Source organism: Myotis davidii, unplaced genomic scaffold (genome assembly GCF_000327345.1).
Source record: "Myotis davidii unplaced genomic scaffold, ASM32734v1 scaffold1983, whole genome shotgun sequence".
NCBI classification, from domain to species: domain Eukaryota; kingdom Metazoa; phylum Chordata; class Mammalia; order Chiroptera; family Vespertilionidae; genus Myotis; species Myotis davidii.
The window spans coordinates 245,311-265,154 of NW_006293962.1; the positions used below are offsets into that span (position 1 = coordinate 245,311).

The following is a 19,844-nucleotide window of genomic DNA, read 5'->3' on the forward strand; positions in this document are numbered from 1 at the left end:
AGGGATGGGGGAAACATTGACATAAGAGAAACATCTACTGGTTGCCTCCCGCACGCCCCCTGACGGGTTAGGGACTAGCCTGCAACTGAGGTGACTGCAATCGGAACCGATTTGCTGTGAAACTGCTACACCTATTCGTGGCATTTAAAGTTATTACAACTTTTTGAGAAAACAGTGCTGCACTATGTGGCAAGAGTCACAGATTTATCCTAAGGAAATAAGCAGAAAGCTACAAGCACAAAGATATTTACTGCAGTGTTATATCAGGAAAATGTTGAAAACAACCTAAATGTCTCATAGTAGAGTAGTTTAGTAAAACCGTATGGGCTTTATGTAGCTATTAAAAATTATAATTATGTTCACTATAGAGATGAGGAAAACCTGAATATACAATGGTGCATTATGATTATAGTCATTGAACTGATAATGTATTTTCTGGAAGCTGAAGAAGCAAAAATGGAAATTGTGAGAGGAATATTTACTCAGGGCTGTGCCCCAAGATTTAGCTTGAGCATTGTTCATAATGGTGAAAAATTAGAAACAGCCCATGTCCAACACAACAGTGGCTTGGTTGACAGCTGAATACTGTGTACATTAACAATGTAGAAGATATAGTAACATGAAAACTGTTAGTCATGTGTCGTAAAGTAGAAAAGGCATTATAAAATAATTTTTATCATATCCTATTTAGAGTACCTACAAATAAATAAATCAGTGACTGGGACGGTATACCAAAATGTTAACAGTGACTATTTTTTAATGCTGGGTCTTTGGATTTTTATTTATTTTTGTTTTTATTTCTAAGTTTTCTATAACAAAGATATATTTTGTCATAGATACCTTATTAATGAGAAACAAAATTGATGAACTGACATAAATGAGGAAATTCAAGTCTGGGCTTAAATGTCAACTTTCCAGTGACGTTACCTCACAGCTCTATTTAAAATTACTACCTTGGCCGAAACCGGTTTGGCTCAGTGGATGGAGCGTGCCTGCGGACTGAAGGGTCCCGGGTTCGATTCCGGTCAAGGGCATGTACCTGGGTTGCGGGCACATCTCCCAGTGGGAGATGTGCAGGAGGCAGCTGATCAATGTTTCTCGCTCATCGATGTTTCTAACTCTCTGTCTCTCTCCCTTCCTCTCTGTAAAAGATCGATAAAATATATTTAAAAAAATAAAATAAAATAAAATTACTACCTTGCACTCTATTTTGCCCCCCTTTTTTTCCTTACCCCCTTTTTTCTTTATTTTCCAGTAACTTTTTTACTATGTGATTTAATTATTATGTATATTGTTTTGTCTCTCACTAGAAGGTTAGGACCCAGAAGGCAAGAATATTTGCTTTGTTCATTGATGCATCCCAAGCCCCTAGAATAGTACCTAGCAAATAGTTGACATTCAGTGAATATTTATTGGTTGAATGATTGGTTTAGTAAAAAAAAAAAAGGAAATCAATAAATTATAACAAGCAGGACAGTTTTTATTTTTGCCTACCTTCTGTTCCTTGTCTACATTTATGAATTTAAAAAACTCCCTCTTAAAGTATCAACATTTTTCATGCTTACATGGTTTTCATAATTTTTAATACTGTGTAATGTCCCATTGTATAGATGTAGCGTAATTAATTAAAAACTATGCCTCTGATTTTGGATATGTAAGTCATTTTTATTGTCCATAAAGGCCATTGCAGTGAATGTTGCATGAGTGTGATTTTTAAATTTTAAAAATTCTTATTCTTAGGATGAATTTCTAGGAACAGAATTCCTGAGTTAAAGTATATGAACATCTTGATAGTTCTTATTACCTATTGTCTTATGAAACAACTTTTGGATATAGTATTTCATAATTGCAATGATGTTCCCAGTTTTGGTGGGATATGATACAAAATATATTAAGGATGTTTTTATACACATAAAAGTATTCTTATTTGCCCATTATCCAAAATTAACAGTTACTTCATCTAAAATATAGCTTGCACTATTTTAAAGGAATCATAATGTATTCACCATAAGGTCTTTCTTTACATCTTTCCTTCAGCTAAATTCTGACTAGAGGGTCTTGAGTTTAGAATTGACTTTGCCCTTTTATTTCATTAACTGAAGAACTGTCCTCGGATGTCAGTTTAAAACCATCAACTGCCAATTTCTGGATTTGCCAGAAATTTTCGTTTTATTTTCTTTTATTTTTAATTTTTAGATGACAGAATTTAACATTTTATGTTTATATATTCATCTTTTTGTATTGGTTGCTATTATTGTTTTGGTAGCCATTTATCTTTTTATTTTGATTAACAACAATATTTACTGAGTGTTTACTATGTGCCAGTACTTGAATTAGTGTTTTCACATATTTATTAATTCTCATAGCCAGCTTGAGAGAGGTAGGTATTTATTATACCCTTTATAACAGCTTAAGAAACCAATGCAGAAATAATTTACTAAATAGTACATAATTAGTATTAGGAGCATGCTTGAAACCTAAGTATGTCTTAACTCCACAGCCTATACTTTTCCTGTTCATTCCATAGTATCTAGTGTAGGCTAGGATTGTGCAATGTGCCAGAGAAGAACAAGACTTAATAGTTTCTTGTCCTTGTGATAACTAGAATCTATTTTAGTCATTGTGTGTGTATATATGTATGTATATATATATATATGTGTATGTGTATGTATGTATATATATATATTGCAGTGGGTTCAAAGTGAACCATGATTTCTAGGGAGAGGGAAAGGCAGAGAGAGAAATATTGATGTGAGAGAAACACATCGATTTGTGCCTCTTGTACGAGCCCTAGGACCCCGGCTGGGGAGGAGCCTGAAACGGAGGTATATGCCCTTGACCAGAATCAAACCCAGGACCCTTCAGTCCACAGGCTGACGCTGTATCCACTGAGCCAAACAGGCTAGGGCAGTCATTGTGTTTTTAAAATGTGCTTTAATAATTTTATGATAGGGTTAACGGGGTAGATCTGTTTGGAAAAGTAGTTTCCTATTATGTGTAAAATTATTGAACTAGAAGATTCCTCAGGTCATTCTAGTGCAAGCTGTTCTTGTCTGATACATGTCCAGTTTCTGTGTGCAACATAACTGCTAATACCTGGTTGTTGTTTTTTCTGAATTGTATTCCTTTGCCATACTTGTTCAAAATAACCAGTTGTTAGGATCTGGCAAAAGTCTGGATACCAGCGATGATTGATGACATACAGTATGAGTCATCAGGAAGGTGACTGCCTTCTTAGCACTGAATGTATTTGACAGTGCACATTTTCTTTTTAGGGTACAAAAAATGCAGAGCAATAAAACCTTTAACTTGGAGAAGCAAAACCATGCTCCAAGAAAGCATCATCAGCATCACCACCAGCAGCACCACCAGCAGCAACAGCAGCAACCACCGCCGCCAGCAATACCTGCAAATGGACAACAAGCCAGCAGCCAAAGTGAGTGCATGCTAAGTAATGGGGTAGAGATAGGTTCCCTTTTGGGAATGGGTTCTTGATTTTTTTAAAATATATTTTTATTTCGGAGAGGAAGGTAGAGGGAGTGAGAGACAGAAACATCAAGGGTGAGAGTCATTGATCGGCTGCCTCCTGCACGCCCCCTACTAGGGATCAAGCCTGAAAACCGGACATGTGCCCTTGACTGGAATTGAACTGAGACCCTTCAGTCCATAGACCGATGCTCTATACACTGAGCCAAACTGGCTAGGGCTGGGTTCTTTATTTTTAGATTAGTCTTTTGGTATTATAAAGGAATAGGTCTTTGTTCTATTTACCTCTTAATTCTTCTTAAGATAGAAAAAGGCTGATTCTCTGAAACCAAGGAGCAGGCATGTAGGGATAGCAGTTGAGTATAGGTTGCTTTGCTGTGTTGGCTATACAGATGTCTTCATGTTTTGCCTTGGAGCTTGGTTTCCTGGAGGTAATCAGATGACTGGTACTTAGGGAATATATAGAACAAGTCTTTAAGACTTAATGAAGAAGTAGTCTGGTACTGAGTATTATTACACTTTCAGCCTGGGGCCTGTGCCAGCCCATTTGTAATCAGTGAAAAGTCTTTAAAGGTATGTTTCCACTTGTTCAGCAAACTTTGAACTTTAGGTTCTAAGACTAGAACCTAAAATAGGGGGGAAAAGAACTCACGAACATTGACAACAATGTGGTGACTGTGGCAGAGGGTGGAGGTGGGAAAGGGCATAGAGGAAATAAATGGTTTGGGGGGGCGTAGAGAGAGTGGAACCTACTTCAAACCTTTTTATTTCCTGAGATTTCTATTTAGGATATTTTTTTCTAACTCATTCCCTTTTTTTTTTTAAGATATATTTTTATTGATTTCAGAGAGGAAAGGAAAGGGAGAGAGAGATAGAAACATCAATGATGAGAGAGAATCATTGATTGACTGCCTCCCGCACGCCCCCTACTAGGGATCGAGCCCACAACCCGGGCACGTGCCCTTGACCAGAATCGAACCCAGGACCCTTCAGTCCGCAGGCTGACGCTCTATCCATTAAACCAAAACTGGCTAGGGCCTAACTCATTTCTTTTCATTCTGTTACTCCCAAGCCTGAGAGAATGGGAACTGTAAGGTTATGAAGATGAGTGAGATTGGGAAATGGAGCAATTGTGCTTTATACTTCAAAAATCTGTCCCTTCTCACATAGAGTTTCTTGACTTGCTTAATTTTCTCTTTGGCCAATAGCTCCTGTATTGTCTTTCTAACTTTGATTTAAGTTAGAAACATTGATCAGCTGCCTCCTGCACACCCCCTACTGGGGATGTGCCCACAACCAAGGTACATGCCCTTGACCAGAATCGAACCTGGGACCTTTCAGTCCGCAGGCTGACGCTCTATCCACTGAGCCAAACTGGTTAGGGCCTAAGGTGCAATTTAGTGATATGTGGTTAGTGGATAGATTGCATTGGGGAATGGTGTTTGGCTTTTCTATAGCAATTAGGTTTCCTAATCTAGCAGTAGTTGTAGCTCTTTGAGAATGACTGTAAATCTCTTGTCTTCTCTCAGATGAAGGCTTGACTATTGACCTGAAGAATTTTAGGAAACCAGGAGAGAAGACCTTCACCCAACGTAGCCGGCTCTTTGTGGGCAATCTTCCTCCTGACATCACTGAGGAGGAAATGAGGAAACTATTTGAGAAATATGGGAAGGCAGGTGAAGTCTTCATTCATAAGGATAAAGGCTTTGGCTTTATCCGCTTGGTAAGCAACTGTAGGCTTATAGAGCAAAGATGGGGAAGCTGGGGAATAATGGATATGGAAAATAAGGCAGTAAATAATTTTCAGATGGTCTGCTAAAAGCTTATAGTTGATGGAATAGGACAAAAAAATGCAGATTTAAAAATTTTTCCTCATAGGTTTCTTAAAAAATGTTGTTTTTATTGGGTTTGAGAGAGAGTGGAAGGGAGAGAAAGAGAAACATCAGTCAGCTGACTCTCACACACACTCTGACCATGGATCCAACCAGCAACCTGGGCATGTGTCCTGACCGGGAATCAAATTGGCAACCTTTCAGTGCACCGGATGATGCTAAACCAACTGAGCCACATGGGTCAGGGCTGTATATATTTTTAAAAATTTAATTGTGCTAAAATATACATAACATAAAACTTATTATCTTAATTATTTTTTAATTTATTGTTTAATCTATATATATATATATATTTCTTTTTTTGTCTATAAAGTTTTACATATGTCTCCTTTTTTCCCGATTGACCAGATCTTTTTCAAAAATCTGATTTAATTTAGGAAACATGTTAAGTATATGGCGGGAAACCTTTCTAGGCATTATTTATCTCCATAAATGAGGAACTTGATGCGGTCAGAACTAGTATTCCTTCCAGATATACCACTCACTAAAGACTATGTAGGCAAGTAATTTTCTCTGGGGCTCAGATTCCTCTTTAGTAATATGAAGGGGGTCCAATCAAGGTTTGTGGTTCTGAAGAGGCCTCTTGGAGGACATAAGAGATTCTGGTTAAGTTATTTGTAGCTAGCTGAAACTTAAAAATTCTAGCTCTACTGTATTGTAAGGATAGGTTTTATGCTCATCATTTGTTGTCCAGATGATATGTTACCCTTGGGAGAATAACCTGTGATACTGATGACCATGTAAGTCAGCGGCTCTCAACCTGTGGGTCACGACCCCTTTGGGGATTGAACGACCCTTTCACAGGGGTCGCCTATGACCATCGGAAAACACATATATAATTACAGATTGTTTTTGTGATTAATCACTATGCTTTAATTATGTTCAATTTGTAACAGTGAAAATATATCCTGCATATCAGATATTTACATTACGATTCATAACAGTAGCAAAATTACAGTTATGAATAGCAACGAAAATAATTTTATGGTTGAGGGTCACCACAACATGAGGAACTCTATTAAAGGGTCGCGGCACTAGGAAGGTTGAGAACCACTGATATAAGTGTTACTAACTTTTAGGATGTCCAATTGGTTTTTCAGGGTCATCAGAACAGTTAGGCTAACCAAAGAGTGATCTGAAACACACACAATTCCATTCTTTCCGTTCTATCCGTGCTTCTTTATATGCTGTTGCCAAGCTCCTTGGTTTTTTGTTGTTAGGTTTTTATGTGTGTGTGTGTGTGTGTGTGTGTGTGTGTGTGTGTGTGTGTGTGTGTGTGAGAGAGAGAGAGAGAGAGAGAGAGAGAGAGAGAGAGAGAGAGATTCTCACCCGCGAATGTTTTTCTATTGATTTTTAAAGAGAGTGAAAGGGAGGGTGGAGAGACAGAGAGAGAAAAACATTGATGTGAGAGACATCAATTGGTTGCCTCCCATACATGCCCTGATCAGGGCCAGCGATCCAGCCTGCAACCAAGGTATATGTCCTTGACTGGAATCATGGGTTGATGCTTAATCCACTGAGCCAAACCACCTAGGGCTAAGCTTTTTTTTAGATATTTTGTATTGAGCTATGCTACTTTAGAAACTTTTAAAAACATTAATTTTATTGATTTGAGAGAGGAAAAGAGAGAGAGAGAGAGAAACATCAATGATGAGAGAGAATCATTGATTGGCTGCCTTCTGCATGCCCCACACTGGGGATCGAGCCCACAACCTGGGTATGTGCCCTGGCCAGGAATTGAACCATGACCTCCTGGTTCATAGGTCAAGGCTCAACCACTGAGCCATGCTGGCCGGGTGCTACTTTAAATTCTTGATAGCTGTGTAGTTGGTCTGTTAAACTCAGTTATTCTAACTATCCTCTGCTTCCTAGGAAACACGAACCCTAGCGGAGATTGCTAAAGTAGAGCTGGACAACATGCCACTCCGTGGAAAGCAGCTGCGTGTGCGCTTTGCCTGCCATAGTGCATCCCTTACGGTCCGAAACCTTCCTCAGTATGTGTCCAACGAACTGCTGGAGGAAGCTTTTTCTGTGTTCGGCCAGGTGGAGAGGGCCGTAGTCATTGTGGATGATCGAGGAAGGCCCTCAGGAAAAGGCATTGTTGAATTCTCAGGGAAGCCAGCTGCTCGGAAAGCTCTGGACAGATGCAGTGAAGGTTCCTTCCTGCTAACCACGTGAGTGAGGGCCCATTGTTGTCTGGGAAGTTAGCCTTTAGAAACCCTGTTCCTGTGCGCATTTAAAATACTGTTCATACTAATTCAGCTTTCTAGTAGGTTTTTTAAAAATATATTTTTCTTAATTTCAGAGAGGAAGTGAGAGGGAGAGATAGAAACATCAATGATTAGAGAGAATCATTGATTGGCTGCCTCCTGCATACCCCACATGGAGGATTGAACCCACAACCAGGGCATGTGCCCTGTTCAGGAATCGAACTGTGACCTCCTGGTTCATAGGTTGATGCTCAGCCACTGAGCTACGCTGGCTGGGCTAGAAGAGTTTTTAACATAATCTTTTTTAAAAAAATATATATTTTATTGATTTTTTTTACAGAGAGGAAGGGAGAGGGACAGAGAGTTAGAAACATCCATGAGAGAGAAACATCCATCAGCTGCCTCCTGCACGCCCCCTACTGGGGATGTGCCCACAACCAAAGTATATGCCCTTGACCGGAATCGACCCTGGGACCTTTCAGTCCGCAGGCCGAGGCTCTATCCACTGAGCCAAACCGGTCAGGGCTAACATAATCTTAAATTAACACAAGTATAGTTTGAGGATTAAAAAAATAAACTTTAATAGCCCTAGCTCGGTTGATTGGAGTGTCATCCCATACACCAAAATGTTGCAGGTTTCCCTGATTGGGGCATATGTGGGAGGCAGTCGATTGATGTTTCTGTCTCTCTGTCCCCCTTCTTCTCTCTCTCAAATCAATAAAATATCCTTGGGTGAGGATATTTTTAAGTATATTTTTATTGATTTCAGAGAGGGAGGGAGATAGAGAAAGAGATAAAAACATCAGTGATGAGAGAGAATCATTGATCGGCTCCTCCTGCACACCTCCCACTGGGGATCGAGCCTACAACCCGGGCATGTGCCCCATATGCCCTTGACCGTAATTGAAACCGGGACCCTCGAGTCCACAGGCTAACGCTCTATCCACTGAGCCAAACCAGCTAGGGCAGGATATATATATATATTTTAAGTTAAATTTTTTCAGTACTTCAGTGGGTCATTTGATCAGTGTTAAGTCTCCCCTTTGAAGTTTTGTAACTCTGAGAAGTTACCTAGTTCATCAAAAAGGACATAGGTAGAACTTAACCATCTTGGGAATTTAGTATGCAACATCTTAGAATTTATCCCAAGTTGTTGTCTGGAGTTCTGTAGAGAATAGATAGTTAGGCTACAGTTAAGTACTGTATCTACTTACTTTGAACATCTTTTTTTTAAATTATGTTTTTATTGTTTTTAGAGAGGAAGAGAGAGGGATGGAGAGAGAGAAACATCCATCGGTTGCCTCCCGCACAACCCCCACTGGGGATCATGCCTGCATGTGCCCTGACCAAGAATCGAACCAGTGACCTCTTGGTTCATGGGTTGTTGCTCAACCACAGAGCTACACTGGCCAGGCTGAACATCTTTTTAAAGGCTAGATTCAGAGCTCTGAAGCCTGACCTGATCCTATCAACCCCAGATTCCACATTTCCATATAACGCCATTAAAAGATATTAGTTACTTGGGACTGGGCTTAAAACTCCTTCAGAAGTTTAGTTGTCTTGTCCTGACCCCTAAAACTAGTTCATGGGTCAGTGGCAGGTGTAGAGAGGAAGCCTACTATAGGGTATGATTTGATCTTTCTTTTTCCCAGATTTCCTCGACCTGTGACTGTGGAGCCCATGGACCAGTTAGATGATGAAGAAGGACTTCCAGAGAAGCTGGTTATAAAGAACCAGCAATTTCACAAGTATGTTGTCCTGACATATTCCCTGTTAGCTGTTGGCCTATTCTTAAGGAAGCTTGTAAAGGGATGTGTAAAAGAGGCATGTCTTTGTTATATGTATTTACTAGCAGCCATTATCTTGGCATTCAGAAGGAATACATTGCTTAGTTGTCATCTTAGGCAGAGGTTTAGTAACCCAGGAACCTTGTCTTTAGGGAGAGGGAGCAGCCACCTAGATTTGCACAGCCTGGCTCCTTCGAGTATGAATATGCCATGCGCTGGAAGGCACTCATTGAGATGGAGAAACAGCAGCAGGACCAAGTGGACCGCAACATCAAGGAAGCTCGTGAGAAACTGGAAATGGAGATGGAGGCTGCTCGCCATGAGCATCAGGTCATGCTAATGAGGCAGGGTGAGTATAGACCTCTAAGTCTTAAAACTAAAAGAACAACAAAATAAGTTTTTCCGGAGTTTCTTAGTATCAATCGGTAGAGAAAGGCCTAAACCTCTACTTTTATTCTCTGAAATATTTTGTTGATCTTGGTAGGCAAATGAGCTTGGAGATGTGGCAGAAAATACTGGATTCTGTGGAGAAGGAATAATAGGTTTGGCTTTATTTTTGGAATCTGGATACCTCGGATGGCCACTCAGGGATTATATATCCCTTTTGCTTTCTGGATCTTTAATTATGAAAAATTATTGGGTCCATATGAGGAGAATGAAGAATACTCTCAATCAAGTCTGTTGTTTTTCTAGATTTGATGAGGCGTCAAGAAGAACTTCGGAGGATGGAAGAGCTGCACAACCAAGAAGTGCAAAAACGAAAGCAACTGGAGCTCAGGTAACTCTTCTCAACCCTTTTTCTCTCATAATGTCTCACTCCTGCTTCCTACCACCAAGCTACCGCATGCATTTGTAAATATATTGGCAAACATTTCCTGGCTGTTTCTGAAGTTCTCCCTTTGGATGGGAGATGTTTCAGCTGCCAGTGGTTCTGGGAATTACGGCTACACTAAAGAGAAAACAGCTGAGTGCTGGTCTCATGAGGCTCCTTTGAGAAAGAACTTTTTCCCCTAAGGGGCACATCTGGGTTACTTTAGGGCTGGGCACATTTAACATTGAACTTCCTGGAGAGCTATGATACTTTCCAGTTGGCTCTTTTTAAACTAACTAACTATATATATATTGATTTCAGAGAGGAAAGGAGAGGGAGTGAGAGATAGAAACATTAATGATGAGACAGAATCATTGATCAGCTGCCTCCTGCATGCCCCCTACTGGAGATTGAAACCACAACCCAGGCATATGCCCTTGACCAGAATCAAACCCGGGAACCTTCAGTCCACAGGCTGACATTCTATCCACTGAGCCAAACTGGCTAGGGCTTCAGTACGCTCTTGATCCTCTTAGCTCAGTCCCCTATTAAGATAATCAGCTTAAGTTCTGGAATACCTCTGCTTAAATACCTTGGTGACTCTCTGCAGGCAGGAGGAAGAGCGCAGGCGCCGTGAGGAAGAGATGAGGCGACAGCAGGAAGAAATGATGCGGCGACAGCAGGAAGGATTCAAGGGAACCTTCCCTGATGCGGTATATCTCCTTTGTGCCCATGATGTACCAGTCCAGTCGTGATATGACAAACCCACCATGAATTGTCTGCCCACTAGGACTATACAACATACCAGGTTATGATCAATTTTTCCATTCTGTGAAACTCCTTTTAGAAATAATTCATAGGAAGGAAAGGTAAGGTTTTAAGGAGAGCTCTTTTTGCCCCATGGGCTATTTAGGATGAAAAGCTGGGACCAGTATATGCTATTCAGACTCAGTACTGCAGTATGAGATATATCCAATTCTGTAGCACCCTTGACTAGTGACTAGTCCATTGCTGTCCTTCAAGTTATATAGGTTGGAGCTATAGGAAAAAATTGACTATCTTTCCCCTTTCCTTTCATAACTCTCTTGTACCTAATAGGAGACTGACTTGTGTCCTAGTAGCTCTGATCTTGAACTCACTATATAACTAGTGAGGAATTGTTGTTGGTGTTCCTCAGCTTGGTCTCAATATACTTAGGATGTGTTATCATTCTATACTTTCCTTAGTGTGTGGTCTTCAATGGATTGTGGGAGAACGCAGTGCTGTCTTAGACTGTCTTTAGTGTTTTTTTGTTTTTCAGAGAGAGCAGGAGATACGGATGGGCCAGATGGCTATGGGAGGTAAGGACTCAGGAGATTAATGGCTCTGATTTCCTTTTTTGTCTTGTCTCTGGTGAACTATGTAGCTTATTTTATGTATTCCAGATTTAAGGGACTCACATTTCTGGGAGCATCGTCTTTTGGGATAGGGTAACATGTCTTAGCCCAAAGGTCTTGTTGAATTGTTTCCTTTAGAACAGAAAGAGACAGATGATATCTTTCTCCTGTACTGATCACACTACTCTGCTTTAGGTGCTATGGGCATAAACAACAGAGGTGCCATGCCCCCTGCTCCTGTGCCTGCTGGTACACCAGCTCCTCCAGGACCTGCCACTATGATGCCAGATGGAACCTTGGGATTGGTAATAACTGCAGGACCTTAACAGTAACCCTGAATGGTGATGGGAGGAGAAAGGACTTTGCTTCCATAGTCGCTTGGCCTGTCATGATTTTGCTACAGATAACAGTATTAGAACTACTGTTATCCAATGTAACCTCAAGGTCTTTATTTTGGATTCCTGAGTAAACGAGTCTCAAAATATACTTTATGGTTCATACAATCCTGAGGTGATTTTAGTTATATCAAAATGTTAAAACTGGATAGGCTTCAGGTTGCTTGAAAAGTAATGGCCTGCTTTGTCCATGTACCTAGTTCATCAAAAAGGATATAGGTAGAACTTAACCATCTTAGGAATTTAGTATGTAATATTGCTTAGCTAATAAGAATAGGGATAGCCCTAACCGGTTTGGCTAAGTGGATAGAGCGTCGGCCTGCGGACTGAAGGGGCCCAGGTTCGATTCCGGTCAGGGGCATGTGCCTTAGTTGCAGGCACATCCTTGGTGGGGAGTGTGCAGGAAACAGCTGATCGATGTTTCTCTTTCATCAATGTCTCTGACTCTATCCTTCTCCCTTCCTCTCTGTGAAAAATCAATAAAAATATATTTAAAGAATAAGGATAAAGAAGAGGAAGAAAGAATAGGGATAAAAAGTTAAAGGTGGGATGGTTGGGTGGGTCTGTAATTCAGGCAACCTTCCTTTCAGGGACATCTATCCACTAGAGCAGCGGTTCTCAACCTGTGGGTCGTGACCCCTTTGGCAGTCGAATGACCCTTTCACAGGGGTTGCCTAAGACCATCCTGCATATCAGATATTTACGATTCATAACAATAGCAACATTACAGTTATGAAGTAGCAACAAAAATAATTTTATAGTTGGGTCACAACATGAGGAACTGTATTTAAAGGACCAGAAGGTTGAGAAACACTGCGCTAGAGTCTTTTTTTTAATGTATTTTGTTGTTGATTTCAGACAGGAAGGGAGAGAGCGATAGATACATCAGTGATAAGAGATAATCATCGATTGGCTGCCTCCTGCACACCGCACATGGGATTGAGCCCACAACCTGGGCATGTGCCCTGACTAGGAATTGAACGGTGACCTCCTGGTTCATAGGTCGACACTCAACCACTATGTACTCCAGCTGGGCTATCCACTAGAGTTTTTTTGTTATTGTTTTCATTGATTTCAGAAAAGAAGGGAAAGGGAGAGAGAGGTAGAAACATCAATGATGAGAATCATTGATCGTCTGCCTCCTGCACACCCCACAATGGGGACGGAGCCCCACAACCCAGGCATGTGCCTTGACAAGGAATGGAACTGTGACCTCCTGGTTCATAGGTCACTGTTCAAGCATGAGCCATGCTGGCCAGGCCCTGCTAGAGTTTTATTTTTTTAAAATATATTTTATTGATTTTTTTGCAGAGAGGAAGGGAGAGGGATAGAGAGTTAAAAACATCGATGAAAGAGAAACATTGATCAGCTGCCTCCTGCACACTCCCCACTGGGGATGTGCCCGCAACCAAGGTACATGCCCTTGACCAGAATCAAACCCGGGACCCTTGAGTCCACAGGCTGATGCTCTATCCACTGAGCCAAACCAGTTAGGGCAAGTTTTAAAACATGATTAGGCATCCCCAGCAGGTGGAGCCCTGGCTAGTTTGGCACAGTGGATAGAGCATCAGCCTGTGGACTGAGCAGTCCCAGGTTCGATTCCAGCCAGGGGCACATGCCTGGGTTGTGGGCTTGGTCCCCAGTGGGGAGCATGCAGGAGGCAGCCAATTGATGATTCTCTTTCATCATTGACATTTCTAACTCTCTATCCTCCTTTCCTCTCTGAAATCAATAAAAATATATTTAAAAAAATAATTGGGTGGAAATGGCCTCCAAGGGAAGGACTACAGATGGGTGGGAAGCTTAGGACATAGGTTATTTTGTAATATTTCTCTCTTTTTCTCTTTAAGACCCCACCAACTACCGAACGCTTTGGCCAAGCTGCTACAATGGAAGGAATAGGGGCAATTGGTGGAACCCCTCCTGCATTCAACCGTGCAGCTCCTGGAGCTGATTTTGCTCCAAACAAACGTCGCCGATACTAATAAAATTGCAGTGTCTAGTTTCCCAAAACCCTTAAGAGAAGGACCCTTTTTGGACTAGCCAGAATTCTACCTGGAAAAGTGTTAGGGATTCCTCCCAATAGTTAGATCTTCCCTGCCTGTACTACTCTAGGGAGTATGCTGGAGACAGAGGTCAAGGGAGGGGTGATATTTAACAAATCATTTCTGTGTGGTATATTGTTTAATTGTGTCTGTGTGGTGCATTCCTGAAGTCTCGAGATTATTGAAGGCCAGGGGTGAGGGGCGATGGCAAAGTGGATCCAGTTAGAGCCCCCATGAATCTTGATCATTCCATTCTGTTTATCCTGTTCTATTTGCATTCTCATTCTTAAATTTCCCGACCCCGGAGACACTGCCACATGTACCACAAAAACCACAAACGTCCTCCATCACTTGATTCACTCCCAGGTGGGAATTCAGGCAATGTCCACAGAGGTCACAGATAACATACATACGGTTCTGTTATACCCCATATATTATCCCTTCATATCCTAAGGAAGACATTTTTCTCTTAGAGATTTTCATTTTAGTGTATCTTTAAAAAAAATATTCTGTTAACTAGCCTCCATTTTTTTCTTGGGTAAGGACAACCCAGGAATGGCCCTTTTGTGTCTGATGTTGCTGTTCACAGCTTTTCTTGATAGGCCTAGTACAACCTTGGGAACAGGGTTGCTGTATGATGAAATGTCCAACAGTAGCTCTTAGCATTGCCTATCTTACGTAGTTATGCTGTGCTTTTTTTTTAAAATTGGTGTACCATGTTTGATTTGTTCCTGATACCTTCGGAGTTTTTTTCTGAAAATGGAGCGGTAATGAAGCATCAACTTATTAAAATACATTTTAATCCTTTTCATTTTCTGTGCTATTTTTGGAGGGGAAGGGAGGGAGGGGTGTTCTGTCTCAAGAACTGAGCAGTAGGTTTTATCAAGTATCCATGTGGCAAACATGTCGGATTGGATGCATGGACTTTGTCGAAGTGGTTGACAAATATCTGTACTATTGGTACACAGAAGTAATAAGGATGGGAGGAAAGCATCTTTGAAAGAAAATGGGCTGGGGGATTGGGGTATTCTCATTAGGAGAGGTCTCAAAATTGGTATTTGTTTCTGAGCAGCTGCTAATATGTCTGAAGCTTAGAATTGACATGGTAAATCTAAAACAGTCTCAGCAGTGATTAGCTGACCTCACCCAAGTTCCAAGCCCTACTCTGCGTGATCCTTTTCTTGAGCCTCAGAGCTAAAATGCTCCTAAGCTCATTCCTATTGGCTGGGAAGACCAATTGAAGTTCCCTTGCCCATGTTAGGAGGTGTACGCCTTCTGAACTAAAGATAGACACAGCTGCCCCTTCCAGACAACTAAAAGCTTCCAGACTAAGAGGTCTTCCCCACTCGGCAGCCAGACTCCTTGAAATACCCTTTCTGTAATTCTACCAACGCTTCCATGTCTCTACTCTGCCATAACAAAGGCTGTGGGCAGCACTTTGACCCCAATACCAATCTTCCTGGTGAGTAAGCCTGGTCTTGCCAGGGGGCTCTGGATCCTGGGGAATGGTCATCTGTGGATAGTCTGCTAAAGGAGTAGAAGAAGAAATTTAGTGTACCTGCCCTAGTTTAACTGGTCTGGGCAGTCTTCAATCTTGACTGGATTTTTTTTATATTATATGGAAAAACCAAAGCATATAGGCCTGTGGAAGAGGTAAGAAGTGACATTTGGTATAGTTTCCTTTCTTGATCTTTCTACCCATATCCACAGATTCCTGTTGCCATCACACTGGGATCCCAATCTTCCATGATGCACTTAAGGTGAGGTATAAGTGAGGGGGTGATAGCAAGAACATTTCCCAAAGGAAATACACTCAGGAACCTAAGCTGAGCTGGGTCTCATTATCAGGGTTGGTCCTGCTGCCGGAAGCGAACTGTAGATTTCTCTGAGTTCTTAAACATCAAGGTAAATTCTTTACTTAGATTCTGCCCCTAATAGAAAGATTCTCTCTCTAATCCTCCTCTCCTTATCTGTACTAGGGCTGTACTGTGGGACCACACTGTGCTGAGAAGCTCCCTGAAGCCCCTCAACTTGAGGGCCCTGGCACAAGCAGTTCATTTCAGGAGCAAAAACTGACTACGATTCCAAAGTCAGCAGAGACTTTGCGCCGAGAGAGGCCCAAGTAAAGAGGAGGTCCCATCCCTAGCTGGTTTGGCTCAGTGGATAGAGCATCAATCTGCAGACTGAAGGGTCCTGGTTCGATTTCAGTCAAGGGCACATGCCCAGTTTGCAGGCTGGATCCCCAATAGGAGGCGTGCAGGAGGCAGCCGATAAATGATTCTCATCATTGATGTTTATCTCTCCCTCTCCCTTCCTCTCTGAAATCAGTAAAAATATTTTAAAAACTAGGAGGTCCCAGGGTTTTTGCTACATTCATGGAGCTTAGGGTCATTGGGGTTTGGGATGTGAGGAGGGTCAGATGTCAGGGCTTAGTATATATTTTGTGCCATAGGGGAAATCTGTCCAGAAATAATGTCCCTTACTGTAAGGTGGTATGGGTGATAGATAGGTATTTTGAGTTAACAGGGCAGTTAGCACCTCATGAATACATATTTATAATACAAGGGGGAATTGGGAAGATCTTGATTTTTTTTTTCTGTTTGGAAAAAATCTTTAAAATAGTTTTACATCAAGAAAAGGATGTAGTAGGAGGCTGCAGAGAAGAGTAAGTTAATTTTGCAGAAATAGAAGAAAGTCATATTAGGTCCACAATTAATTAAAAGAAGGGGAAATGGTATGTTTCTACAAAGAAATGTGAGATTTAAAGCAACTGAGTAGATGAGCAAGAGAAGTCCTGGTGATTTCTCCAGGGTCAGGGATTTGGGATGTCCATAGAGAAGAAAATTGGCAATGGAGTTTCTACCCAATTTCTCCAACCCTGACCTTACTTTCACCAGACTTCTTCGACTCCATTAGAACTGGTGGGAGTGTTGGAGCTGTTGATCATGGTTAATGAGTCAGAACTAAATCATCACCCTTACCCCCTAGGTCAGAGTTGCCTCCAAAGCTGCTTCCGCTAAATATATCCCAAGCCCTGGAAATGGCATTGGAAAAGAAGGAATTAGACCAGGAATCTGGAGCAGGTAAAGTGGGTCCTTAGTTGGACAGACCTCGCAGACTGGAATTTAGTGAAAGTGGCAGTTGGGTGGATATAATGGATAGGTTCCTGACTGCCCTGCTAGTGTGGCTTAGCAGTTGAGCCATAAACCAAGAGGTTACTGGTTCAATTCCTGGTTAGGGCACATGCCCGGTTTGGGGCTCAATCCCCAGTAGGGGCATGCAGGAGGCAGCCAATCGGTGATTCTCTTTCATCACTGATGTTCCTATCTCTCTCTTCCTCTCCTTTCCCTCGCTCTCTAAAACAGTGGTTCTCAACCTTCCTAATGCCGCGACCCTTTAATACAGTTCCTCATGTTGTGGTGACCCCCAACCATAAAATTATTTTCATTGCTACTTCATAACTGTAAATTTGCTACTGTTATGAATCGTAATGTATTTTCATCGTTACAAATTGAACATAATTAAAGCATAGTGATTAATCATAAAAACAATATGTAATTATATGTGTGTTTTCCGATGGTCTTAGGCGACCTCTGTGAAAGGGTCGTTCAATCCCCAAAGGGGTCATGACTCAGGTTGAGAATTGCTGCTCTAAAATCAATAAAAATGTATTTAAAAATAAAAGATAGGTTCTTGACTCTATTTCCCTCCCTTGCCCAGGACTTGACAGTAGTCTGATCCAGACTGGTTCCAGCTGCCAGAACCCAGGATGTGACGCTGTGAGTGAGAGTTTATGAGGGCTCAAGTATGTGGCTGATGGATACTATACCCAAGAAATGATTGGGTATAGATATGAAGTTGCATGGAGTACACTTTAGAATGATCTGATTCCTTTCCTTTCTCCTTGATCTGTCTTAGGTTTACCAAGGCCCTGAGAGTGATGCTACTCCATGTACTTACCACCCAGGAGCACCTCGATTCCATGAGGGGTGAGAAGGGTACTAGGTGGGCTGTGAGAAAGGTTTCTCCCAATGTTGAACATAGATGGGAGTAGGGGCTTGTGGGAATGGAAAGGGCTTCAGTTGAATTATCTTCCTACTTCAGGATGAAGTCTTGGAGCTGTTGTGGCATCCAGACCCTGGATTTTGGGGCCTTCCTGGCACAGCCAGGATGCAGAGTTGGTAGACATGACTGGGGGAAGCAGGTAAGCTCCAACTTCCCTGAACTCTTGATTAGGAGCCAATTCCAGAAATAATTTCTCCTCCCCGTACTTTATAGCAAGCTATCTCCCTTTGTATGGACCAAATAAGATTCTGCTCCTTATCCCTCAACAGCCCAGAAGCTTTGAAATCAATATAAGTTAGTGTTAATCTTCCTGAAACTCTGTCTCTTCTCCATACAAACCATGAGAACTCCTCTTGGGTTAAGCATTCATTTTTACCACTCACATTTCACATCTTTAGCTACCAGCATCTTGCCGTCATGATTGGCACCAGACAGATTCCTTAGTAGTGGTGACTGTGTATGGCCAGATTCCACTTCCTGCATTCAACTGGGTGAAGGCCAGTCAAACTGAGGTAAGGAATGTCTGATGCTGGATGGGAGGCTAGTGAATTGGGTGTTATTACAATCTTACAGGCAGTGTTGCTGTGTGTAGTTAACATGTAGATTCCATAGTCCCCTGAGAGGAAGGTAATGATATTGGGTCAGGGTTATCTGACTGACCTGTGGATGTATGGATCACACCTCTGACCAGGTTCTGTGTCATAATGATCTGTTCTGACCTTCTGGATTGTTACTACCCCTATAATTCTTTTCTCTCAGCTTCATGTCCACATTGTTTTTGATGGTAACCGTGTGTTTCAAGCACAGATGAAGCTCTGGGGGGTAAGTGAAGATAAGGGAGCACAGGAGGGAGGACAGATGGGGTGAAAAGAAGGGCCAGACTGCAATCAACAGAGGGTGTCTTGAGGGGGAAGGAGTTGTAATGGGAAGAAGTGGAGGTTTTCTCTTCATTTGCTTTTATATTCTCTCCCTTCCCCTCCCCTTTTCCCCCCTTCCCGATCCCCTTTCTTTTTTCCTCCTCTCCCTTACTATGTTGTCTTATTCCTCCATCTTTTCCCCCACCTTACATTTTTATTTTCTCCCTGTCATTTATCACCACCCCACCTTTACCCCAACCCCATTGATTTCTTCATTTTTCTCTTTTTCCTGTGTTCCTCTATCTTTCCCTCTTCCTCAGGTCATAAACGTGGAGCTGAGCTCTGTCTCCTTGATGCCATCTCGGGTTGAAATCTCCCTGGTGAAGGCTGACCCAGGATCCTGGGCCCAGCTGGAGCACCCTGATGCACTAGCTGAGAAGGCTAAGGCAGGGGTTGGGTTAGAGATGGATGAGGAAGAATCTGAGGACTCAGATGATCTGAGCTGGACAGAGGAGGAGGACGAGGAAGAAGCAATGGGGGAATAGTGACACCAAACAATCAAGTATCTAGACAGGACCTCAATAAATCTCATAGGATCTCAGAGACCAGGATATGGTTGGCCATGTGGTATTGAGCAGCAGGAGGCTGAAGGAGGGGAGAACAAAAATATCCAAACCATGCTGTTTTTTCTCTTAAATAAATCTGTTATTCTACAGTTCCACATAGTGTTGTTCTCTCACCTATCTAAGATTGTATTCATTTCCCCCAACTTGTGTGTTTGACACATGTGTGAAAACAAGCACATTCACATTCAATCTATTCTTCACAACTATCAGTTATTTACTGAGCACTTACTATGTGCCCAGTTATGTGTTGGGTAGTTTAGAGATATTTGAGAAACAGAAGACTTGTTCATTCCT

General features: G+C 41.8%; 2 protein-coding genes across 3 annotated transcripts in view; both read left to right on the forward strand.

The window, feature by feature from the left end:
* The window catches only part of NONO (non-POU domain containing, octamer-binding), an 18,070-nt gene extending 3,257 nt beyond the window's left edge, over nucleotides 1-14,813 (forward strand). Inside the window, exons 2-11 of the mRNA XM_006767942.2 lie at nucleotides 3,276-3,436; nucleotides 5,016-5,209; nucleotides 7,251-7,552; nucleotides 9,241-9,336; nucleotides 9,528-9,724; nucleotides 10,069-10,153; nucleotides 10,797-10,899; nucleotides 11,487-11,526; nucleotides 11,758-11,867; nucleotides 13,808-14,813. Of these exons, the coding sequence (XP_006768005.1) occupies nucleotides 3,286-3,436; nucleotides 5,016-5,209; nucleotides 7,251-7,552; nucleotides 9,241-9,336; nucleotides 9,528-9,724; nucleotides 10,069-10,153; nucleotides 10,797-10,899; nucleotides 11,487-11,526; nucleotides 11,758-11,867; nucleotides 13,808-13,942 (1,413 nt within the window). The 5' untranslated portion in view covers nucleotides 3,276-3,285 and the 3' untranslated portion in view covers nucleotides 13,943-14,813. The remainder of the gene's footprint in view (nucleotides 1-3,275; nucleotides 3,437-5,015; nucleotides 5,210-7,250; nucleotides 7,553-9,240; nucleotides 9,337-9,527; nucleotides 9,725-10,068; nucleotides 10,154-10,796; nucleotides 10,900-11,486; nucleotides 11,527-11,757; nucleotides 11,868-13,807) is intronic.
* Nucleotides 14,814-14,842: 29 nt separating this feature from the next.
* ITGB1BP2 (integrin subunit beta 1 binding protein 2) lies at nucleotides 14,843-19,642 on the forward strand. Of its 2 annotated transcripts, XM_006767943.1 has the most exons (11): nucleotides 14,843-15,464; nucleotides 15,713-15,762; nucleotides 15,851-15,907; nucleotides 15,982-16,124; nucleotides 16,991-17,085; nucleotides 17,723-17,781; nucleotides 17,921-17,991; nucleotides 18,107-18,206; nucleotides 18,466-18,579; nucleotides 18,827-18,889; nucleotides 19,245-19,642. In XM_006767943.1, exons 1-11 carry the CDS (start codon nucleotides 15,401-15,403, stop codon nucleotides 19,467-19,469), a joined length of 1,041 nt encoding a protein of 346 aa, XP_006768006.1. In that variant the 5' UTR covers nucleotides 14,843-15,400; the 3' UTR covers nucleotides 19,470-19,642. The 2 variants fall into 2 exon arrangements, with proteins under 2 accessions (XP_006768006.1, XP_015422172.1); XM_015566686.1 differs by lacking the exons at nucleotides 15,851-15,907; nucleotides 15,982-16,124 and having other exon boundaries at nucleotides 15,441-15,464.
* The last annotated feature ends 202 nt before the right edge of the window (nucleotides 19,643-19,844 follow it).

Coding starts and splice junctions, on each gene's coding strand:
- ITGB1BP2 (XM_006767943.1), top strand. CDS start 15,401: ATGTCTCTACTCTGCCATAACAAAGGCTGTGGGCAGCACTTTGACCCC. Junction 15,763..15,850: donor TCTTCCATGATGCACTTAAG/GTGAGGTATAAG, acceptor TCTCATTATCAG/GGTTGGTCCTGCTGCCGGAA. Junction 17,992..18,106: donor GCACCTCGATTCCATGAGGG/GTGAGAAGGGTA, acceptor TTCCTACTTCAG/GATGAAGTCTTGGAGCTGTT.